This window comes from Microcaecilia unicolor, chromosome 8 (assembly GCF_901765095.1).
Source record: "Microcaecilia unicolor chromosome 8, aMicUni1.1, whole genome shotgun sequence".
Lineage (NCBI taxonomy): Eukaryota > Metazoa > Chordata > Amphibia > Gymnophiona > Siphonopidae > Microcaecilia > Microcaecilia unicolor.
The window spans coordinates 161,998,397-162,022,655 of NC_044038.1; the positions used below are offsets into that span (position 1 = coordinate 161,998,397).

Below are 24,259 nucleotides of genomic sequence, written 5' to 3' on the forward strand. Positions count from 1 at the left end.
CACTGCTGGCCCACAAAAACAAGCCTTGGCATGCCAACTTGTTGGCAAACAGCAAATGTTACTAAAAGTACTACTAAGCTAGTTTTAAATATGAACAGCTATAATCCTTATGGTTGCAGATTAAGGCCGGTCTGAACTCTCAAAAGAGTCGTCATAATCTTCACAAAGAATTTTGAACAAGCTGCAATGTTGGTTTCCTTGTTTCATCACTAGTTTAGCAGAGTCTGGGTACAAAAAGACTTTGTCTGCTGATAGTCTGGACCCGCTTCATACAAGTGTTTTGTGCTATGAGAGGGAGGTATTTGCCAGGGACGCCGGGGGGGGGGGGGGGGGGGGGGGGGGGGGGGGCGGCATCAGGGTCTCTCTTCCTCTCCTGCTCCCAAGGCCACCAGCCCACAGTCCCCAGGTCTCCACCTGCCTATCCTCAGTTCCCTCGACAGCCCCCTTCTGCCTGCCTCCGGGCCACTTGCATTTAAATTAAAAAAAAAAAAATCTCTAAATCGGCAGCGCAGCGCCTCACATCTGTGTGAAAGCAGCAGATCGCCTTGGGCCTTCTCTCAGTCTGTGCCCCACCCTTGCGGAAATAGGAAGTTACATTAGACGAGGGCGGGACACAGTGAGGGAAGGCCCGAGGCAATCTGCCCTTTTCACACAGACGCGAGGTGCTGCTGATTTAGAGATTTTTTTTTTTTTTTTTTAAATGCAGGGGGCCCGGTGGCGGACAGAAGGAGGCTGTCAAGTGAGCTGAGTGTAGGCAGGTGGAGCTTGTGGTGCCGGCGGCCTGGGAGCAGAAGAGGGAGGCGACAGCAGTAGCGACTGAGGGGGTGGGGGGGTGGCCTTGCCCCAAGCCTGGCTCAGTTTCTCGGCAGCCCTGGTATTTGCAGCAACCAAGCCTATTTAAAGGTCTTTTAAAGAGACTATTTTTTATGACCCTACAGCAGGTGTAGCACTTTCTATATGACTTAAAGGCAGCAATGTCTTGCTCCATTGAATTGGATGTATTTATTTTCTGGTACAGTTGTCATCTTTTTTTTTCTTTTTGCATACATCAGTTTTGTTATACACATCTGCGCTACCTGCAATTCATAAACCACATTCTTGTCTTCATCGATTTCACCTCAGCACAGACCCATCCACAGACACGAGCAGTGGTGCAATTACTGCACTTTTAGTGTTCTGCGGATGTTATATATGTTACATTGCAGCTGCTTAGCACACAGTACTCAGGAAGCAACCAGGTGGGACTGAAACATCTGTGAAGCACTCAAACACCACCAGGGACAACTTCCAACATCTGGTACCGCTCCTAAATTGTCATATTGCTGCAAGACATTCTGCCCCATCTGCTACACTCAACTGGGTTAATTAAACTGGAACTATGTCCTTGGTAATAAATGGACAAAAGCAAGTATGGAGGGACAAAAAGAAAATGTGTTTTCTATAAATGCATTTGTCTCTCTGATAAAAGCGACTTTGCTTCTAATTTAGGAAGCTATAACAGATTTTGAACCACAAGCATACACAGTCGCTTAATAAACGTAAAAAATTTAATTCAACAATTAAACACTCATCTCATTTTTCCCCTCCCTCATTGAAACTGTTTTGTGACCACAATATCTTCTAAATCCAGTCACCAGGTCTGGTCATTAAGGATTACAGGGACTTTCCAGCACTTCCTACTACTGGGGCTGTGAATACTATCTCAGCAGCATCCCCAGTCAACTCGGGGAGGGGGGGGGGGGGGGGGGGGGTGGAAAGAGGGGGTTGAAATGCCTGAGCCGGGACTCTAATTGGGAACCCTTCTCATGGCTCTGTACAGCAACTTCAATTAGACCAGCCCAAAAGTGATCTTGTTTTACAGTAAAAAGCAGTGATTGCCACCGAGCAACACTATATATAACACAGTTACCTGGGAAAAAATCTATTTACAAGAAATACAGTTCAAAGCATTCTGCTCTACAAGCATCTATGTATAAAAGAAAGGAGAAAGCTGCTGGAAATAGTCTCAATAACTAACCTGATAATGTGAATAGACCAGGGGAGACTCAAAAATGAATTGGTTCCTCACAAAAATAAGTAGACAGAAAAGGAGTAAGGTAAACCAAAGAAAACAGTGAACTGGAAAAGATTATAGTCAAACTCATGTTTCTTAGTCCAAGAGATCATCCGAACTTCCAATGAAAGGAAGTCACTTTATTCTACATATCAATCATTATTCAGTCCAAGGAGTGTAGAATAAAGTGACTTCATTTCGTTGGAAGTTGGTCTTGGCTGATCTCTTGGCTATAAGCTTCTTCAGTTCACCATTATCTTTGGTTTACGTTACTCCTTTCCTATAGGCTAAGGAAATTCAGTATCCTGAACGTCAACTGAACGGTTTCTGTGATTTTGATTTTGTTTATTCCCTCCCCTCCCCCCCTTTTTTTTAGGTAGTCTTGGATATACATTTGTCAGCTAGGGGAAGAACAGTTTTCACCCCTGGTTACTTATGTGTCCTTATGGATTAATTATATGTATGGTTTTGTATGCAATCACTATGAGACTCAGACATTGCTTATCTCAATCTATTACTTATATTATGCTTCACTATGAACATAAAGATGTACCCACTATGGTGGAATGCTTTCACATTTATTTACGTTTTATCTCTTCACCTAATTCAAATGTATATGTTGCTATATTTTTTGGTTCAAGTCACTGGTTTTACCATTAAAAAAAAACAAAACTAAAACCACATATTTTAATGACTGGATTTATATGACCACTTGGTTCTTATATACTGATTCTGTACACATTCGTGGTGTAAGGTTTAAAGTGTTTATGTATTCTTATGACTACATACTTTTATGTATTGACTAGGAAAAAAGGCCCGTTTCTGACACAAATGAAACGGGCGCTAGCAAGGTTTTCCTCGGAGTGTGTATGTGTGAGAGAGTGAATGTGTGAATGTGTGACAGAGAGTGAGTGAGACTGGGTGCGAGTGTGTCTGTGAGAATGAGAGTGTGTGCCAGGGCCCCCACCTCCCTCCCAGTTCCAGGGCCATCCCTCCCCCCCTCCCTCCCAGGGTCGTCCTTCCCACTCCCTCCCAGTTCCAGGGTCGGCCTTCCCCCCCCCCCCCCCCAGTCACATTTGGGGGCATACCTTACTGCAAGGTCCCTGCCTCATACTGTACTCTCATCTGACAGGATTCTGTGCTCTCTGCTTGACTCTCTCATTCTCTCCTCACTTTGAAAAAAAATAAAATAAAATCTGTGAACCATAAAATTTATTTTAAACAAAGAATTTGTGGAGAGTTAGGGAGTTAGTTCCTGTCTGACTGACTGCTGCTGTTTTCAGAGCCAGAGCGTTTCCCTTGGCTCCGGCTGTCAGTGCTGTGCTGCAGGGGGGATCAGCTGGTAAGTGCCGGCTTTGTTTTTTGTTTAGTGGCATGGCGATTCGGGAGGGAGTCGGTCGGGGAGGAGGGGGAGGTCCAAAGTCGGAGAGGAGAGGGTGGGTGTCTGAAGTCAGACAGGAGAGGAAGGTCTGTAGCAGTGTGCATCAGTTCGTTGGTGTGCCTCGTGCTGCTTTCATGTGGTTGGTCAATGTCTCTGGTGACGTACCAGGAAGTACTGATGTCAATTCATGAGATGGAGAGCACAAATGCTTCAAGGTTTAAGTGCCACAGAGTCAGTTTCAGAACGCTGGAGGTGCTTTTTATTATATAGGATTATGAGCACATATTTATGATGAGCACATTTTAAGATGCAAGTTTTAAAGTTTTTGTTTGCATGCAAGATATTCATATTTGTTTATACTAATTATGATTTGCATTTTGATACATTTTTATTTACTTTGGGTTGTATGTTTAATTTATTAGTGTTATGTCAAACCCCTGATGCAGCCATTGTGACAAAATGTGGCCATGTCAGGTCTTTTTCCAATAAAGAATTCTCTGGACTCTTGGTCTACTCTGTTTTCTACTTCTTGCTGTCTACTGTGGACCTGAAAAGCCTCTCTTTTGTGCTCCAAAGTTTTCTTTTGTGCAACGTTTTATAAGGCAAGTTCAAATTTATGTGTGTATTAACAAGTCAAGTAGACCTTAGCTAGTATAATGCAAATACTGGGATTTCAAAAGTGTTCAGTAATTGCTTTAGTGACCACTACACATTCAAAACAAGAATCACTATCTTTATTTATTACCTGTACTTACTTAAATGATCATGAAGTAGGAGCAGGGTAAACTAAATTAACTCATCTTAAAGTTTTGCCCTGCGATTCTTTGCATTGACTCATTTACTGCAAACTCTGTTCCGATCTGTTAGACCTCTAACAAGCTGATAACTTAACACACATCAGCATGTTCAAATGATCTACTTCTAAGTAATTCCATTGTTTGTTTTATAATTACTTAATAAATGAACAGGGTCAGCAAGGTCAGCTCCTTGTGATTTTTTTTGCATTTACTATAAACTCTGTTCTGATCTATTAATTTTCCACATCAGCATGCCCAAAGTCTTTGCTGTTCAGATGGATCTTCAAGCATCATACTAAGCAAATCCTCTGCATAAGGAAGTGGTCAAGTGATACGTTAAGGTTTCCATGAACTTTAGAATCCAGACAATGTAGGCAAACAACTCCACTGTCATCACATGTGAAAATTTCACAAGTTCAATACATATTTTGAAATCTTGGTGTGACCGTTTCTACTTTTGAATTCAGCCATTCTGACTGAAGTAGCTTTTTTTGGTGCTTAAGGCCACGAAAGCAACATTTCAGGTTGGATGGTTTTATCAATGGGCTTTGGTCACTATAAAGTTTCTAACTTTGAAGCACTAAACTGCAACTCAAAAAGGAAGATCCAGAAAGATCCAGAAGTCTTTTCAATGGAAAGATTTGGGGTTATGTAAATACAACTAGCAACACAATCATTATTAAAATTTAAGAATGGCCCAAACAGACAACATGGCAAAGTGCCACTTTAAGATAAGTAGTCACTGGTAAGATCAGGCACATGCAAATGGTTTGGTTTTCTATACTGCATTATAACATCTACTTATAAGTAGATGTTTTTATGCCATGTGCGTGTGCTTAGGGTAAACACTGGAGTGATCCCTACTTTCTCCAGAGTGCTATATGTAGATCTCTTTTCCAGTCTTTGGCCAGGAATGGGAAGCTAACATTACAGAAGATGCCCCCCCCCCTAAAAAAAAAAAGAATAAAATAATATTCTAATGCATGAGAGAGGGAACTACTGATTGCCACAACAAGAAACATGCATAGATGGGATGAAACTGAATTGTGTCTACCTGTGGTGGGTGACTGGCCGGAGTTTTCAAACAAAATATCCACAAGGTCACTTGATGACTTGCCACCTGATCCTGTAGTGGCCTGAAGAGAAACCCACAAAATTCATTAGTTACAAATATAGTTAACTTAGCAAATCTTACCCTGTATATTCCATTCAGTGAGTCAAAACGTGGCTCTTTTGTTACTTTATTGTCATTACAGTTCCAACAATGAAAAAGAGAAACCACTCTCTAAGCAGGTACCATCACAATATGTTCATATTTATTTAAATATACTGCTGGAGTATATAATACTATCGAAAACAACAAAAAAAAAATACATGCTTAGGTAAATAAAAGGAACACCATAATATGATAGGAAAGACCTATATTCATTTCACACAGACTTTAAGTGGAAGCTGATTCTACAATAAGGGGGCTCACAAAGGTGTATATGAGATTGCTAATGAATGCAAATACCCAGGCTGTAAAGTATAATATGCCTTATGAGTTAAGGCTAATATTTTAAATTTTAATTCTATACCTAATTGGTAGCCAGTGATATTTCAGATAAAGAGGCATTACATGATCAGAATTTCCACTGTTGCCCACAAGTTTAAGGTGAAATTAGGCCTTACCTGCTAATTTTCTTTCCTCTAGATCCTCCAGACCGTTCAAGACGCTTGGGTTATGCACTCCTACCAGCAGAGGGAGACTGAGAACACTAAAACTTCTTATACAAGTAGCCTGTGCAGACCTTCTACTAACCAGTAAAACAGTAACAAAGCAGATGAACAAAACACCTCCACCTAAACAAAACCACTGAATCCACACTCAGATCTCCTCCCCTTAAGACGGGGGAATTCAACTGCAGATGGGCACAAACGGTACCACAAACTGCCCTTAGTAAAATTCCAGGACCCAAATCACAGGAGCTACTAGAAATATCAGCAACAAGTCTAAAGAAATTATCATACTGAACTGTCCGATACACTGGGTGGGCTCTTGAACGGTCTGGAGGATCTAGAAGAAAGAAAATTAGCAGGTAAGGCCTAATTTCACCTTCCTCAGCAATCCTCCAGACCGTTCAAGACGCTTTGGACATACCAAAGCAGTAAACACATCCGAGGGTGGGACCTGCGAAGCCCTGAGGACAGGACTGCAGCTCCAAAACTGGCATCCTCCCCTGCCTGTACATCCACTCTGTAATGTTTGACAAAAGAATGCAGGGAGGACCACACTGCCGCTCTACAAATGTCCACCGGTGGAACAAAACTACTCTCTGCCCAAGAAGCCGCCATCCCCCTAGTGGAATGCGCCTTGAGCCCCACCGGCACCGTACGGCCATGCAATATGTAAGCCGAAGAGATGGCATCCTTCAACCACCGAGCTATAGATGCCTTAGATGCAGCCGCTCCCTTCTTGGGCCCCCCCCATGAAGGACAAATAACCTGTCCGAAGACCTGAATTCCTCCAACCTGCGCAAGTAACCTTCAACACTTTGCGCATATCCAATTTTGCCAAACGACGCTAACAAGCATCCCCCATCTGGTCCCCCAAGACCGGCAACGAAATCACCTGATTGATATGAAAGGAGGATACCACCTTAGGCAAAAATGAAGGCACTGGACGCAACGAAACCTTTTCCTTAGAAAACCACAGAAACGGAGGCCTACATGAAAGAGCCTGAAGTTCCGAAATCCGGCGAGCCGACAATATAGTTACCAAAAAGACCACCTTCATAGTAAGGTCTTTTATCGAACAAGACTCCAAGGGCTCAAAAGGAGAACCTGCCAAAGATTCAAGAACGATATTAAGATCCCACGGAGGAACTACCAGCCGCTGAGGAGGACGAAGCAACTTCACCCCCCTCAAAAAACGGACCACATCCGGGGAAGACACAACCGACCTGCCCTGCACCTTACCCCGAAAACACGCCAAAGCAGCCAGCTGCACTTTCAAAGATGACAATGAAAGGCCCTTCTCAAAACCATCCAGCAAAAAATCTAAAATGCACGACACAGAAGCTGTCGAAGGGACACATGCCCGGTCCCCACACCAATCGTCAAATACGCGCCACACATGCACATAGGCCAAAGATGTTGAACGTTTGCGAGACTGCAGCATCGTCTGAATCACCTGAGGGGAAAACCCTTTTCTTCTCAACCGTTCCCTCTCAAGGGCCACACCGTAAGAGAGAACCGAGCCGGATCCGGTATGACAATTGGACCCTGACACAACAGTACCGAGCCCCCCAGCCGCAGAGGCTCGCCTTCTAACAAGCAAATCAGATCCCCGAACCATGGCCGACGCGGCCAATTCGGAGCCACCAACAACACCGGACCCGCATGACATTCTACCCTCTGTAGGACTCGACCTATCAAGGGCCACGGGTGAAACACGTACAGCAATACCCGCTGAGGCCACGGAAGGACCAACGCATCGATCATTTCCGCTAGCGGATCCCGACGCTGACTGAAATACCGAGGAACCTGAACATTCTGTGCCGACGCCATGAGATCTACTACTGGCATTCCCCACTTTAGAACTATCTGGTCGAACACCAACCGGTGCAAAGACCATTCTCCGGGGTCCAACATGTGTCTGCTTAGAAAATCCGCGTTCACGTTGTCCACCCCGGCCACGTGCACCGCTGAAATCTGCACTAGATGCCTTTCCGCCCAATTCTGTGCCGACGCCATGAGATCTACTACTGGCATTCCCCACTTTAGAACTATCTGGTCGAACACCAACCGGTGCAAAGACCATTCTCCGGGGTCCAACATGTGTCTGCTTAGAAAATCCGCGTTCACGTTGTCCACCCAGGCCACGTGCACCGCTGAAATCTGCACTAGATGCCTTTCCGCCCAACTCATAAGCAGAGCCGTCTCTACTGCCAACCGCGGACTCTTTGTACCACCCTGCCGGTTGACATACGCTACCGCTGTCGCGTTGTTGGACATGACTCATACCATCTTTCCGACCACACTTGAACGAAACGCCAACAGAGCTAGCTGAATCGCCCTCATCTCCAACTGGTTGATAGACCACTGAGCTTCCTCCGTCGACCACCACCCCTGCGCGGCCCGACCGAGACACCTGGCAGCGCTATAGAAATGCTAAGTAGTAGTAGTACTAGTAGCTCCCCAGCCCAGCAGACTGGCATCTGTTACCAGAATCACCCACTGAGGAGGTTCCAACGGCATGCCCTTTTTCAGATGGGCCGAGCACAGCCACCACTGGAGACTGCACCGAGGAGCCCCCCCTCAATGGCAACCGCAACTCCAAACTGTGTACCTGAGACCACCGGGACAACAGAGCCGCCTGAAGCTGACGCATATGTGCCCTGGTCCATGGTACTACCTCTATTGTCGCTGCCATGAGGCCCAGAACCCGAAGGTACATTCGAACCGTCGGACTCTGAATGGACATTAACAGCCGGACCTGCTGCTGAAGAGAGGCGTCCGAGAATCCGGCAGAAAAACACGACCCACTGCCGTGTCGAACTGCACTCCCAAGTACTCCAGGCTCTGCGATGGGATCAACTGACTTTTGACTACATTCACTACCCATCCGAGCGATTCCAGAAACACGACCACCTGAGCCGTCGCCGCCACACTGTGAGCCCGAGACTTTGCCCGGATCAACCAGTCGTCCAGATACAGATGCACCAGAATTCCCTGCCTCCGCAAAGCCGCTGCTACCACCACCATTATCTTGAAGAAGGTGCGTGAAGCCGTTGCCAGACCAAAAGGCAGAGCAAAGAACTGAAAGTGCCTCCCTAAAACAGCAAAACGAAGGAAATGCTGATGGGCCTCTCGAATCGGCACGTGCAGATACGCTTCTGTGAGATCCAGTGACGTGAGAAATTCTACTACTACTTAACATTTCTAAAGCGCTACTAGAGTTATGCAGCGCTGTACAATTTAACATGGAAGGACAGTCCCTGCTCGAAGAGCTTACAATCTAAAAGACAAATGTACAGTTAATCTGAAAGGTCAGACAGATTGGGGCAACCTATATGTTCGAAAGGTTAGGTTCCGAATGCAGCATTGAAGAGGTGAGCTTTAAGCAAGGATTTGAAGATGGGTAGGGAGGGGGCTTGGCGTAGGGATTCAGGAAGATTGTTCCAGGCATAGGGTGAGGCAAGGCAAAATGAACGGAGCCTGGAGTTGGCAATGGTGGAGAAGGGTACTGAGAGGAGGGATTTGTCGTGTGAGCGGAGGTTGCGGGCAGGAACGTAGGGGGAGATGAGGGTAGAAAGGTATTGAGGAGCAGCAGACCGGGTGCACTTGTAAGTAAGGAGGAGAAGCTTGAATTGGATGCGGTATCTGATCGGAAGCCAGTGAAGTGACTTGAGGAGAGGGGTGATATGAGTATATCAGTTCTGGCGGAATATAAGACGTGCGGCAGAGTTCTGAATGGATTGAAGGGGGGATAGATGGCTGAGTGGGAGGCCAGTGAGGAGCAAGTTGCAGTAGTCGAGGCGAGAGGTAATGAGAGCGTGGACGAGAGTTCGGGTGGTGTGCTCAGTGAGGAAAGTGTGAATTTTGTTGATGTTGAAAAGGAAGAAGCGACAGGTTTTGGCAGTCTGCTGGATATGCGCAGAGAAGGAGAGGGAGGAGTCGAAGATGACCCCGAGGTTGCGGGCAGATGAGACGGGGAGGATAAGGGTGCCATCAACTGAGATAGAGAGTGGGGGAAGAGGAGAAGTGGGCTTAGGTGGAAAGACGAGGAGCTCGGTCTTGGACATGTTCAGCTTCAGGTGGCGGTTGGACATCCAGGCAGCAATGTCGGATAGGCAGGCCGATACCTTGGCTTGGGTCTCTGAGGTGATGTCTGGTGTGGAGAGATAGAGCTGGGTGTCATCAGCGTAGAGATGATACTGGAAGCCATGAGATGAGATCAGTGAGCCTAGGGAAGAGGTGTAGATAGAGAAGACAAAGGGTCCGAGGACAGATCCCTGGGGAACACCAACAGATAGCGGGATGGGAGTGGAGGAAGATCCATAAGAGTGCACCCTGAATGTGCGGTGGGAGAGATAGGAGGAGAACCAGGAGAGGACAGAGCCCTGGAACCCAAATGAGGCCAGGGTGGCGAGAAGTAGATTGTGATTGACAGTGTCAAGAGCGGCAGAGAGATCGAGGAGGATGAGGATGGAGTAGTGGCCTCTAGATTTGGCCAGGAGCAGGTCATTGCAGATTTTAGAGAGTGCTGTTTCTGTCGAGTGGAGAGGGCGGAAGTCGGATTGGAGTGGGTCGAGGATGGCATGAGAGGAGAGAAAATCAAGACAGCGGCTATGAACAGCGCGTTCAAGTATTTTGGAGAGGAAGGGTAGGAGAGAGATGGGGCGATAGTTGGAGGGGCAGGTAGGGTCAAGTGATGGTTTTTTGAGGAGAGGTGTGACTAGGGCGTGCTTGAAGGTATCAGGGACAGTTGCAGTGGAGAGAGAGAGATTAAGAATGCGACAGATGGAGGGGTTGACAGTATGGGCGATGGTGTTAAGTAGGTTGGTGGGGATGGGATCAGAGGAACAGGTGGTGCATTTCGAGGAGGAAAGAAGGCGGAGGTTTCATCCTCGGTGATCTCTGGAAAGGAGAAGGAGGCCTGGGTTGCTTGGTTGAGGGAGAGGGTTAATGGGTGAAGAGGGGGGGTGGGGGGTGATGGCTTGGTAGTGAACTCAAGGTTGATCTTTTGCACTTTGTCGTGGAAGTAATCAGCCAGTGATTGAGGAGAGAGTGAGGGGGGAGTGGGAGCAGGGGGCACCTTGAGGAGAGAGTTAAGGGTGGCGAAGAGACGACGGGGGTTGGAGCTGAGAGAATTGGTCAATTGGGTGTAATAGTCCTGTTTTGCAAGGAATAGGGAGGAGTGGAAGGAGGATAGCATGAATTTATAGTGAAGGAAGTCTGGATGAGTACGAGATTTCCTCCAGAGGCGTTCAGCAGATCGTGCGCAGGAGCGAAGGTAGCAGATGCAAGGGGTCAGCCAAGGCTGGGGATTAGTACACTTTGTGGGACGGGTGGTGGAAGGTGCGAGGGTGTCAAGAGCAGAGGAGAGAGCGGTATTGTAAGCGGAGACCGCTTTGTCGACAGTCTCGGAGAACATGATGGATGGGAGGAGATTAGAGATACTAGCGGATAAGGTGAGGGGGTCAATGGCCTGGAGATTCCTGGATGTGGTGGTTAAGGTTGGGCGTGGCGGGGGGGGGGGGTGGAGAAGTGTGAATGTGATCAGGTGGTGGTCGGAGAGAGGAAGAGCTGAAACTTGGAAATTGGAGGGTGAGCCGGATGAGGAGAGGACGAGGTCAAGACAATGACCGTCACGGTGAGTAGGGGTGGTAGAGCACAGCTGGAGGTTGAAGGAGGATGTTAGGGTGAGGAACTTAGAAGCGTGAGGGTCGGATTTGTTATCAGCATGTATATTGAAGTCTCCGAGAATGAGAGACGGAGATGAGGGTTCAAGAAAAACAGAGAGCCAAGCATCGAAGTCGGTAAGGAAGGAAGAGAAGGATTTATCAGGGGGGCGGTAGATGACTGCCACTCTGAGTGGTAGCGGGTAGAATAGCCGGATGGAGTGGGCTTCAAAGGATGAGAAACAGTGAGACTGCGGTAGGAGAAGAGGTTGGAAACTACAGGAGGGCGAGAGTAGTAACCCAACACCTCCACCGCGGCCAACTGGGCGGGGAGTGTGAGAGAAGAGGTAACCACCATGGCAAAGGGCTGCGGCTGAGGTAGAGTCATCCGGGGAGATCCAGGTTTCGGTTAGGGCGAGCAGTTGAAGGGAGTGGGAGATGAAGAGATCGTGGGTGAAGGGCAGTTTGTTGCAGACTGAGTGGGCATTCCACAAGGCGCAAGAGAAGGGGAGGGAAGAAGGGGGGATTAGGGGAATAGAGACGAGATTGGAGACGTCGCGGGATCGTCCGCGTGGATAGGACGGGGACAGATGAGGGGGGGCTTGGATTAGGGTTAATGTCTCCCGCGGATAGCAGGAGGAGGAGCAAGAGAGAGCGGAGGAGGGGGGGGAGGACAGGCGACGAAGACGGGGTGCACTTAGGAGGAATGGGGATGGGTTAATAGCAGGAAGGAAGTGTCGAAGGTTGAGAGCTAGGATGGAGGAGGGGGAGGTGGTGAGGGATGGGGGTGAGAAGGGTATTGCCGTAGCGGGCCAGGCGGGAGGGCAAAGAGTTCCAATGGTGGACAGTGGGGGTGGGGAGGAGAAGAGATTAGGAAGGGACAGGGCAAGGAAGAGAATGTGGATAGGAGCCATACATAGTGACTGAGGTGTAGCAGGTGACTGTGTGGTGACTAAGGTGTTAAGTAAATAGATAGAGATTGGAGAGCTGGAGAGCTGGATTGGGGTTTGGAATTGATGGACTGGTAAGTGAGTAGTTGACAAGCTAGCAGCAGGCAGGCAGGTAAGACAATGGATGAGAGGCTCGCAGGCGAGCAGGTAAGTCAATGGTTGACAAGGTAGCAGCAGGCAGGCAGGTAAGTCAATGGATGAGAGGCTTGCAGCGGATCAGGTGGACTGGAGCACCCTGGAGCAGATGTAATGGAGCAGGCAGGCTGGGCAGGTGTACCGGAGCAAGTAGGCCGGAGCAGATGGAATGGAGCAAACAGGGAGGAGCTGGAACAGGTGGACTGGAACACTGGAGCAAGCATGGGAGGATGGATCGGTGGACTGGGACGAGCTTGGAGCAGTCGGATCAGGCGGACTGGAACACACTAGAGCATGTGGACTGGAACAGCAGGCTGGAGCAGATGGATTGGAACAAGCAAGGGGAAGCTGGATCATGCAGACTGGAACGAGCTTAGAGCAGGCGGATCAGGCAGATTGGAACACACTAGAGCAGTTGGACCGGAACAAGCAGGCTGGCGCAGATGGACTGGAACGAGCAGGGGGGAAGCTGGATCGGCGGACCGGAACACGCTGGGATCAGGCAGACTGGAACATGCTGGGGCATCTGGACTGGAACACGCTGGGATCAGGCGGACTGGAACACGCTGGGGCATCTGGACTGGAACAAGCAGACTGGAACACGCTGGGGCATCAGGACTGGAACAAGCAGGCTGGAGCAGATGAACCGGAACAGGCAGGGGGGGAAGCTGGAGCCGCCGGTCTGGAGCGAGCAGGCAAGCAGGCAGAGAGCAGCTGGGCTGATGAACAGCCACTCTGACCGAGTGCAGAGTCTCTATGCGGAAGGATGGCACCTTGAGCACCCCATTGACCCTCTTGAGATCTAAAATGGGTCGAAACTGGTCCTCCTTCTTCGGCACCACAAAGTAAATGGAACAACAACCCATTCCCAGCTGGTGCCGAGGAACGGGTACCACAGCTCCCAACTGGATTAAGCGACCCAGAGTCTCTTGAATAGCCTTTAACTTGACTCGAGAGTGACAAGGAGAGGGAAGAAACAGATCCGGCAGCGGGTGCTCAAACTTGAGCGCATAACCATCGCAAACGACCTCCAGCACCCACTGATCTGAAGTAATTTGGGTCCACCCCTGATAAAACAGACAAAGTTGCGTCCCGACCTTCACCAGAGGCTGGACCCGCACACCTTCATAAAGAGGACTTATTACCATTTCCGGCACCTCTGGAGGAGTCCCAACCTCCTCGATGACCCACTCGAAAGGACTGCGCCCGCTGGAAAAAAAACGGCTTTTTGAAGGGGACACAAATCTGCCCGGCCTGTACCGCCTCGCGTCCTTAAACTGACCTCTAGCCGAACCACCTCGACTAGCTGCCTTACACCGTAACTCCGGCAACCGTGAGACCTTGGTATCCCCAAGACCACTCATCAGTTTATCCAAGTCCTCTCCAAACAACATAGAACCTTTGAAAGGTAGAGAACACAACTTTGCTTTAGAGGCCGCATCTGCCACCCAGCCCCTAAGCCAAAGAACCCTGCGAGCAGTCACCGCCAGAGCCATATTCTTAGCCGAAGCCCATAGCAAATCATAAAGGGTGTCTGCCAAAAATGAAGACCCCATCTCCAATTTGGCCAGGTCCTATCTAACGCAGGCTCATCCAAGAGCTTCTCCGTCCAATGGAAACAAGCTCTGGCTACCAAGCCCCCACACACAGAGGCTTGCAAGACCAAAGCCGACAAATCAAAGCTGCGCTTCAGAAAGGACTCTATCTTCCTATCCTGAGGATCTCGTAAGGCTGTACCGCTATCCACCGGAATGGCCGTAGCCTTAGTAACCGCCGTAACCACCGCATCCACAGTAGGTGGTTTCAGCAGGGCCAAATCTTCCGGAGGCAAGGGATACAGCCACGCCATAGCCCTAGACACCTTACAAGCAGCCTCCGGCACAGACCATTCCTGAAAAACCACGACCCTAATGTCTGAATTCATGGGAAAGGAACGGGAGGCTCTCCCAATCCCCTTAACCAAGCAGGCAGAGAGCAGCTGGGCTGATGAACAGCCACTCTGGGGTCCCTCCGCAGAGGGAGTGGCCGCCGGAGCAAACTTCAAAGTAGAGATCATCTGATCAATGAGCTCTAACAACTCCTCCTTATGAAAAATGCGAACCACTGAAGAATCTTCCCCAGGCCTTAGCCCATCCTGATCCTCAGACACATCTAAGAGATCCTCCTCTCCTGGGTCACTCCAAACGTCCGACCCAGGCAGAGAAAGTCTATCTCCATAGGCTCCGAAATATCCACCCGTGGGCGCTTAACTCCCACTGAGCTAGCAGCCTCCGGGGAACAAACAGCTTGTGATGGGCCAGCTCTCCAGGCATTATACAGAGACCAAACTAACTCAGGGGGGATGCCAGACCCCCCCCCCAACGCTGCTGAAGCCCCAACAACACTACCCGCAGTCTCCGCAAGGGACCCCCCTCGCTCCCGAGGCGGCAGGTCCATCGCGTGATCTGCGGCTAAACTAGGCACGCTTCCCGCCACACACGGGTCCCCCGGCGCCGGTACGGAATGTGCGGTCAAAAGAGCCGCGCTTCCCGCCAAAAATGGCTCCGTCGAGGCCAACCCGGGACGCGCAGTCAAAATGGCCGTGTTTCCCGCCAAAACCGGCCCCACCGCTGCCGGTCTGGAATGTGCGGTCAAATCACCACCCAACACATTCGCTGACTCAGGGGAAAGCACGGGGGGCAATAGCGCTGACAACGTAGGCTCCCCACAAAATTTACATTGGCCACCTTTCACTTCAATGCTGCGCTTTGCGCAAAATCGACACCTCACCAGCTTAGACAAAATGGCCACGAATACAATAAAAACAAACAGTTGCTTTGTGCTCTGATAGACTAATAGGCAAAACCGCCTAAGGCAAGAACGCCCTTGAAGACGTTTTATCTCTGGACTGCCACAAGAATGGCCAAAATAGCCGCCTTTTAAAAACGTTTATTTATTTATTATTTTTTTTTTAAACCTCATTGCTGATGCCTAAATGCCTCAATGGTACAGAACGAGGTCTGTAGCCGAGGTCAAGCAGTCCTCCAGAGGAAGAGCACATGGGGTGTGACACCCCACAGGGAATAAGAAGCCCCTTAGGACTTACACCCTGTAATAGAGATCCAAGTGTGGGTTCTCTAACATTTACAACCCAACCTAGAAACCCCAAACGGGCCTACCAGACTGAGTACACTGCACAGGCTGCACACACCTACCCTTTGCTGAGACTGAGAAAATACTGGTTAGTAGAAGGTCTGCACAGGCTACTTGCAGGGTTGCCATATAAAAAAAAAAAATTCCCACACAAAACCAGCACACACCCCACCCCCGATGTCATCACCCCGCCCCTTCCGTCATCACCCCCACCCCCGCCGTCATCGCCCCGCCCAATACGTCAACAAACCCCGCCCAAAACGTCACAAACCCCGCCTCTGTCTCCATTAGCCCCCCCCCCCCCCCCCGAAAAATTGCCCAAAACCCGCACCGAAAAAAAGAAAACGAGCCCAAAAAACTGCAAACCGCCGCGGGCAAAAGTTTCCTGCAGCGGGTTGTGGAAAACCACCCAACTGGCCGGGAAAACCGCCCATCTGGCAACCCTGGCTACTTGTATAAGAAGTTTTAGTGTTCTCAGTCTCCCTCTGCTGGTAGGAGTGCATAACCCAAGCGTCTTGAATGGTCTGGAGGATTGCTGAGGAAGCATCATATTCTGCAATCTCTGGAGACATCTAATATTAGCACTAGACATTCCTGCATATATTACATCCAACTGAAATGATTTAGAACATGATTGACCCTTCAACAAAGAAAAAGTTCTATGCTTTAAAAATGAAGCAAACCAATGTAATTCTATTGATGAAATCCCAGTAGACTGTAATCTTTGTAATAAAGAATCATGATCAACAAGATAAAATGCTGAGGCGAAGTCTAATGAAATTGTAAATGCAAAGATATCCCAGATCTAAAATTTAAAGAGTCTCACAAAACAACTAGCTATTGTTTTCATACTATGTGTTCTCCTAAACCCTGCTTGTCTGGGGTGAAAAACGTTAGTGTTTTCCAAAAAGGCAAGCAACTGCTTAAGTACCACTCTCTCTAAAACCTTTGCAGGTAAACATAAGTTAGAAATTGGTTTCAAATTTTGAGCATCATTAGGATTCTGCCTTGGAAGGTTTTAACACCAGAGTCACATAAGAGTGCACATTAAAGGATGAGTTTTGAAGCACACTTCAATAGCTGGGAAATACACTAAGGGGTCCTTTTACTAAGACGTGTAAGTGTCTATGCGCCCAACACGCGTCAAAATGGAGTTACTGCCTGACTACTGCATGGCTCTTGCGGTAATTTTTGGCACGCATCCACTACGCGCGTCTGAAAAGTATATATATATTTTTTTTAATTTTACAGACGCGCATCAAGTGGCATTTGGCACATGTAGGTCATTACCCCCCCCCCCCCCCCCCCCCCCGGTTACTGCGTGAGTCTTTACCGCTAGGTCAATGGCTGGCGGTAAGGTCTCAGACCCAAAATGGAAACGCGGCAATTTTCAGTTTGCAGCACATCCATTTTCGGCAAAAAAAAAAAGGCCTTTTTGACAGGCGCGCTAAAAAAAAGGATCGGTGCACACCCAAAACTCACACCTACACTACCGCAAGCCATTTTATAGCGCGCCTTTGTAAAAGGACCCCTAAAATCTTACTGCACACTCCGAAATGGTTGATGCCCTTATTAAATGGCTATGAAGTTAATCTTTAGGATGTAAAAAGCAATAGCTAAGGAAGCAAAGTACCCAAACTCCAAGTCCTGGACGTTCACAGCTGTGTCTGATTGAGTATCCATATAGTGCTATGACAGTACTATATACATGATAATCTAGATACACAAAAGGGTTTGTGAATATCAATATATCCGAGAAATGTGCAGAGTAGATATCTTGAAATCCAGTCAATACATGAATTGTGAACAGTAGATTTAAATACAGCTGAATATAAATTAAATCAAAATACACTTAAGAATGTCTTTTACTAAAGTAAGTTATATTTGGGGCTTAACACATTTTAACGCAGGATTTTAACATGCGACAAGCCCACAACTAACGCTGTACCACGAAGGGGCGTTCTCAGTAATTTTTTTTTAAATTGCAGGTTGTGCCTTAATGTTCCCCTTAGTACACTGTACAGCTGAGAGTTCATGTGGGGCCACTTTCTTCCTCCTTTTTAGAAGGTGTTAAGTGCTCCTGCATTAACTCTGCATTAGTAATGCACTAGCTGGGAAATGCTTCCTTGGCCACTCTCTGCCCATACCTCGCACCCTGACAGAAAAATCCTAAAAAATTAAGTAACACACAGTTAACTCACAGTAACAGGCAAACTACTACAAAACCCATTAACACAGTGACAATAACTGAGCATTGAGGGCCAGATGCATCAACCAAACGTTAAAAAATAAGAAACGTAAAAGTGCTTAACGATTAAAAAAAAAAAAAAACGAGGAATGCACTACAAAAACACTCCAGAAATGTTCGGAGCGGTATTGCAAAGTAGGATGTATCACAGCATCGTTAAACCCGTCGTTAACCAGCGCCTAAAGCATGCGCAGAGCAGCCAAGCGTTATGCTGGCTGCTCTGCGCATGCCACAAAGGCCCAGCTGTCAAAACAAACAAAAAAAAAAAAACCCACAAACACGTGTGTTTCGGGAGGGGGCAAAGGCGCTTGTCATGAGCGTCCTGTATGGACGCCTTGCCCCCCCCCCCCCGCTGCTCCCAGCTTCCTCCCCCCCCCCCGCACGAAAAATCTCCAATTTTAGCAGCCCCGGGCCGGCCCTCCTCCCTTCCTGTGTATTCTCCCACACTAGCTCCGCCTCCTGCCATGCTCCAGGCCTGTGCCCCACCCCCGCCGCCCCCCCCTTGGTCGTGGCTGCTGCTCCCCCCCTCCGACCCCCCCCCCCCCTTTGCCTTACCGGGCCGTGCAGCGCCTCTCACCTCTGCTGCACGGGCAAGAACAGCTGATCGGCAATTCAGAAGGCCTCCTCAGATGTCCCTTCTTTCTTCCTGGGCCCGCCCTCCTCTGACGTAGGTAAACTACGTAGTTTACCTACGTCAGAGGAGGGCGGGCCCAGGAAGAAAGAAGGGACATCTGAGGCCTTCTGAATCACCGATCAGCTGTTCTTGCCCGTGCAGCAGAGGTGACAGGTGCTGCACGGCCCGGTAAGGCAAAGGGGGGGGGGGGGGGGGGGGGTCGTTGGAGGGGGGAGCGACAGCCATGACCAAAGGGGGGGGGGGGGCGGCGGGGGCGGGGCACGGGACCGGAGCATGTCAGGAGGCGGAGCTAGTGTGGGAGAATACACAGGAAGGGAGGAGGGCCGGCCCGGGGCTGCTAAAATTGGAGATTTTTCGTGCGGGGGGGGGGGGGGGGGGGCAAGGGGTCCATACAGGACGCTCATGACGAGCGCCCTTGCCCCCTCCCGATCTTTTTTTTTTTCTTTTTTGGTGCTGAGGGAGAGGGGAGCAGCGGCGCCCTGGGGCGTCAATAAAGGACGCCCCTGACGCGTTTTCGCCCCCCCCTCCCAGTTATTTTTTTTTAATGGATATTGTAAACTTCTAGCAGACAGACAGCCCTAACGAGAGGTACAGATTTCACGGTGTTTTCCTGCGTTAAACGAATCGGAAAAGGTTAGTGCATGTCATTTCAATGGGATTTGTAGAAGAATTGCTCATCTGCATTCAGTTTTCGTTAGCTGCTACTGTCGTCGGAAAATAGGCTTTAGTGCATGGAAAGGATAGGAAATTCTCTCTTAAGGGCTCATTTAACGATGAAAAACTTTTAGTGCATCTGGGCCTAAGTGCTTAACACACTTTAGTATAGGGCCCCTAAGTTAACAGGATCTTGTATTTCATTTGAACACTAATTTTAAGATTTAATTTATGGTTTGCTTTGCCAGCAGCAATAAAATTTGACACTTGCAAGTCACGGAGACAGACCACGGTTGGAGGACAGCACTTTATTTTCATTCTGTGTTTAAATTTGTAGTCCATTCTGTGCCCCTGCCTACTTATTTCAGATTATCTCCTCCTTTTACTCTGCATCTGTCACAATCCTGCCTGAATTCTCTCGTTCTGATACTATAATCTGCTAGTCAGACCTCCTGGCATGTGTGTCACATGACAATCTCCCTCCTGGTGTGGTATGTCACTCCCTCTGCAACGCTCGCACTATATTTCCAAAATTTGCAGTGGTGCAAAATGCTGGGCCTGAGTCGGAGTCAGCATCTCTTGCCAAAGAAAAGAGATGTTTGGGAGAAATGCCAGTGAATGAGAGTGCAGATCTGTGGTGATCTGCTGCCAAATAGCTCAGTTCCTGTTGGCAGCCCAAGGGAGATCAGTGTTAACTGCCAACTAATGTTGCCCCCTTGAACAAGGTGGCAAGGCCTGTTACAATCCCAAAGAAACTCTTGTTGGAGGACACTTGGTAAGCGGTGACCATCATGGAGACTACCCCTATCGCCCAAACAGCAGTATTTTCTGTAGAGACTGTACCTGCACTGAAGAATGAGGATAGACTTGGGGGCATAGAACAGCAAGCGGACATTCTATGGGTTCAAGGGATCTCTGCCGAGACAGGGGCTGGTATGTCTAGAGTCTCCAGACAGTATATTTTGAGTTCCTTAAGTCTCTCTCTGTAGTGCTAGTGTTATAGGCTCTACATCTTTTTGGTAGCTCTTTTCTGGACTATTTTCACCCTCTCAAAACTCCTCACAAAGGTGTGGTCTCCAGAACCGAATACAATATTCAAAGGTGGGGTCTCAATCTCTGTGCCAGGAAAATATTACTTCCCTTTTTCTACTGGGGATACTCTGACTCATGTACCAAAGCATACCGTTAGTCTTTTCAAATATTTCATTACACCAGCTGCCAAACTTTAGGTCACAGATTATTCCTCTCATTAGCTGCCAGCTCTTACCCTCATAATTGATAAATGGCTATTGCACGTCAATTGTTATAATTCCATCACTGTTTCTTCACCCAAGTGGACTTCATTTACTATTATTTTGGTTTCTGTTGCTTAACTCTTTCTCTCCCAGTTAATGACTTTCTTTCCTGCTGCCCTTCAAGGATAACTTTCTTAAACCTGTCTTCCACGGGGAGTAATCAATATAATCTGGGCTCCTTCAATAGCACAGTAGCAAAACTACATAAATCTTGAAGCCCCTTGTACACCTTGAAATTCATATTTAACTCCTGTGCATAAAAATAGAATGCAAAAGTGTCAAATGGCCTTACTGAAGTTCGTTTTGCTCATGACTTGCGGGGGAGCGACCATTTTCCAGCAGCATTATAGCCACCACCAGTGGGTTTCCTGATGAAGCTACTGCAAAATGGGTCTGTCAGGATCGAACTGATTTGAGCTTTAAAGCTGGGGTTGAACCTAATTTACAAGAACGTCTCATCATTCAGATAAGTCCTTTGTTTTCTTTAATATATGATTTTGGGACAGTATTGGACAACATTTTGATCATTGAGCAAAGTTAAAACCAAAAAAAATACAAAACTTATTGTGCAAATTTAAAAAAAAAAATTTTCAGGAGGTTTTTTGATCTGTGATTACTTTTTAATTATGTGCTATAAAGAAACCTGGAAAAGCACGGTGTGTTCATATTGCCACAGTATGATGAGATCTTTTTCCTCTGCCAACTAAGGGAGTGTTGTGTTTTCTTCACTTTTTATTTACTGAGTTGTCTTACTGAAGTTCAGACAACACCCCCTACCATCTCCCCACTTTACTACTCTAGACTAGGCATTTCAAACAATTTGGTGCTGGGCTGCACTGGAAAAATAATTTACTTAAGTGGGATCAGTGTATGGGGAGAATTGGATAATTTCCCATATATTTACACATTATGTGACATTATTTCTGTAAAGTCATGGTTTGTTTGTCCAATTTCTAATCTTTGTTTAGGGGGAAGTTTTTTTTTTTTTTTTTTTAAGTAATTGGTGCTAGGAGGTAAGGAGTGGGATGGAGAGTAGGGGAATGGGAAAGACAGAGGGATGGATCATTTATTTCCATTATGAATATTTTGTGATTGACATTCAAATGTGATCAGTGTACTATAGAGGTTATCACAGCTCAATATACCTTGGCTGCAGCATGCTGCGTGTGAGCTGTGGAGTTTTGCTTAGGGCTGGCATTGTCCCCTGTGTAATGTGCTGCTGCTCCCAGGTCAATGGTCTTTGATGGGTTTCCTGTGCGCTTCATTCTGGTGGTGGTGGTCTCCGTAGCCTGTGTAATGTGGATGTGTTTTGTCGTCACAGTTTCCTCCTCATCTTTAAATTCACCTTTGGGTGATTTACCTTTTCGAGGTCTCTTGTCTTCATCACTGTCACTGAGGTAGAAATGAGAAGGAAGCAAATACAGCAAAGTTGTCACTTTCGTTTTCCCTCAATATCCATTCATCATTACGTTTCCTACCTTGTAAAGCAGCAGCAGCAGCAATAAGCAAGACTTCTTTAAAGCAACAGAAAAGAAATCCTTCAATTATTCTTCCCTTCTCAGTCCTGTTTCCTCTAGAAGGGATATCTTTGAAACATCTGAAGGTTCTTGACATTTATTGTAACTGCAATTCTAGAAGTCTATAATTTAGGACAACAGGACCACATGGAGAGATGGAAGGGTCATTAATGGGAGTCATGTGGACAATGACAGAGATATTTAGGGCAGCTACTAAAAATGTGGATGTACATTCTTTCCTATGGTTTGGAAAGTGCAAGAAATTAGATTTCAAACTTAACAGGTGATCATAGTCCAAAAGTTATGACCATGACATTTATAAATCTCAAAGGCCAGGTGGTGTCTGTGCAACACTGTGGGTGTCCCTTTCTAGTATGCACTTTTAAAATGGACCTACTACTTTTGACATCACAAGTTTTAATACTTGAATGTTGTGCTATCCTTTGAGCAGAATTTACTGATGTTTAAACTCTGTCAGTGTTCAAGTTTGAAAAACCCTGGGCTTTGAATAGACCCAGAAGTGCAACACTGTGCATGGACAGCAGGCCAATGGATGCAATGATAGAGCACGCTACAGAATGAATCAAAGCAGGCTGTGGGGGAAATCAAAAAAATATTGAAAATGATCTTTTATTTAAACCAATGAAAAAGCTGAAAATACATTAAAAGGACAACATTGCAGAATGAGAAAATGTTACTAAAATTACAATTACACAGGAAACTGTAGTACAGCCACAGGACTGGATATACTGTACTACTTCAAGTATTGAGGAACAGGTAGAAATGGCGAGTCCGCGCTTCTGCAGTTATAAATATACCTGCATCGTTCTGGAGAGTCCTCCCGGTCTTTCCTGCGGAACTTGTTGATGGTATCATCAATTGTGCTCCCAATCTTGTCACTCAGCTCACCTAGCTTATCACTGAATGGGAAGCTGGTCTTGTTTTTGTCCCATTCTTCATCCCACTTGGATTTGGGCTCGGTATCGTATCTTTCACCTACATCATGAATTAAAACCAAAGTAAAATGAAAAGCAGTAAGTGTGACTAAACAGAATTGTGGTAGGGTAGAGGCGAGGGGAACAGGGTTTCATAACAACCCCCTTCCTGTCACCAGAAATTGTTTTACAGTAAATGGCAAATGCCCAGGGTATGCTGAATTTTTACTATCAGGGCCCAGACCAGTGCACAATTAAGGCTTAACGATGCACATTCCCTATGTCCATGCTCTGTGTCTGTTTGCTGTGCAGACACAAAGGAAGCAATACAAGAGCAGTAACACAACTAGTTTCTACCAGCTAAATTTCTGGTGAGAAATAAATCTTTTAGTACTGGTCAGAGAGAAGCCAACAAGGACTCAGCTGCAGGATTCCTCTCAAAACCTGGCTGTCAGAGAGGCACTTTGTCCTCAACAGAAGTCTGGGAAGGTGCATACCAAGTGGTTGCTCACTGGGTCCAGACAAGAGTGGAGATGTAGCAGCAAAGAATATATGGAAGAACATTTTAAGGCATATATTAGAAATTAAAAGGTCTCCAAGCAAGAAAGCAAAACTGAAATGAAAACAGAATAAGAAAATTAACAAGTGATTTAAACCCCCTCCCCCCACAAGTGAACATCATGTATTTAACATTAAACTAATAAGAATAGTACTGGCTTTGCATATTCTGCAGAACCCTCTATACAAGTATTACTGAAGAGAGACCAGTTCTTCCTGCCTCGTCTCGGGGTTCGGCTTCTAATAAGTGCCAATAGATTTCTATGCAACTTTGTCCATTAGCAAAACAGACTAGTTGCCATATGTATCAAATGGATAGCTCAATCAACAAATTAAGGACTTGGACCTAACACTGGTAAAGCTAACAAGCTAAAAAAGAAAATGCAATCAACAAGGTGTAGAGGTCAAGCGGTTCCTTTTTATCCCACCCATTTGATTGCTTTCTATATTATACTAGCCAGGTATAGTGTCAGATGCTCTAACTGGGAGCAATGCAAGAAGTGTCCATTTTATTTGGTGAGGAGTTAATTCAAAAGATCTCACCAAAGAAAAGGATGTATGAGCAAGTGGGCTAGTCCTAATGCA

At 47.1% G+C, this 24,259-nt stretch overlaps 1 protein-coding gene across 2 annotated transcripts in view; it reads right to left on the reverse strand.

The window, feature by feature from the left end:
• Positions 1-24,259, reverse strand: part of CLINT1 (clathrin interactor 1) — a 108,983-nt gene that overhangs the window by 12,005 nt on the left and 72,719 nt on the right. For both annotated transcript variants that reach the window (XM_030211571.1, XM_030211570.1), the window contains exons 6-8: positions 23,000-23,177; positions 21,810-22,056; positions 5,286-5,367 (exon numbers count right to left, since the gene is read on the reverse strand). In XM_030211571.1, the coding sequence (XP_030067431.1) occupies positions 5,286-5,367; positions 21,810-22,056; positions 23,000-23,177 (507 nt within the window). The remainder of the gene's footprint in view (positions 1-5,285; positions 5,368-21,809; positions 22,057-22,999; positions 23,178-24,259) is intronic.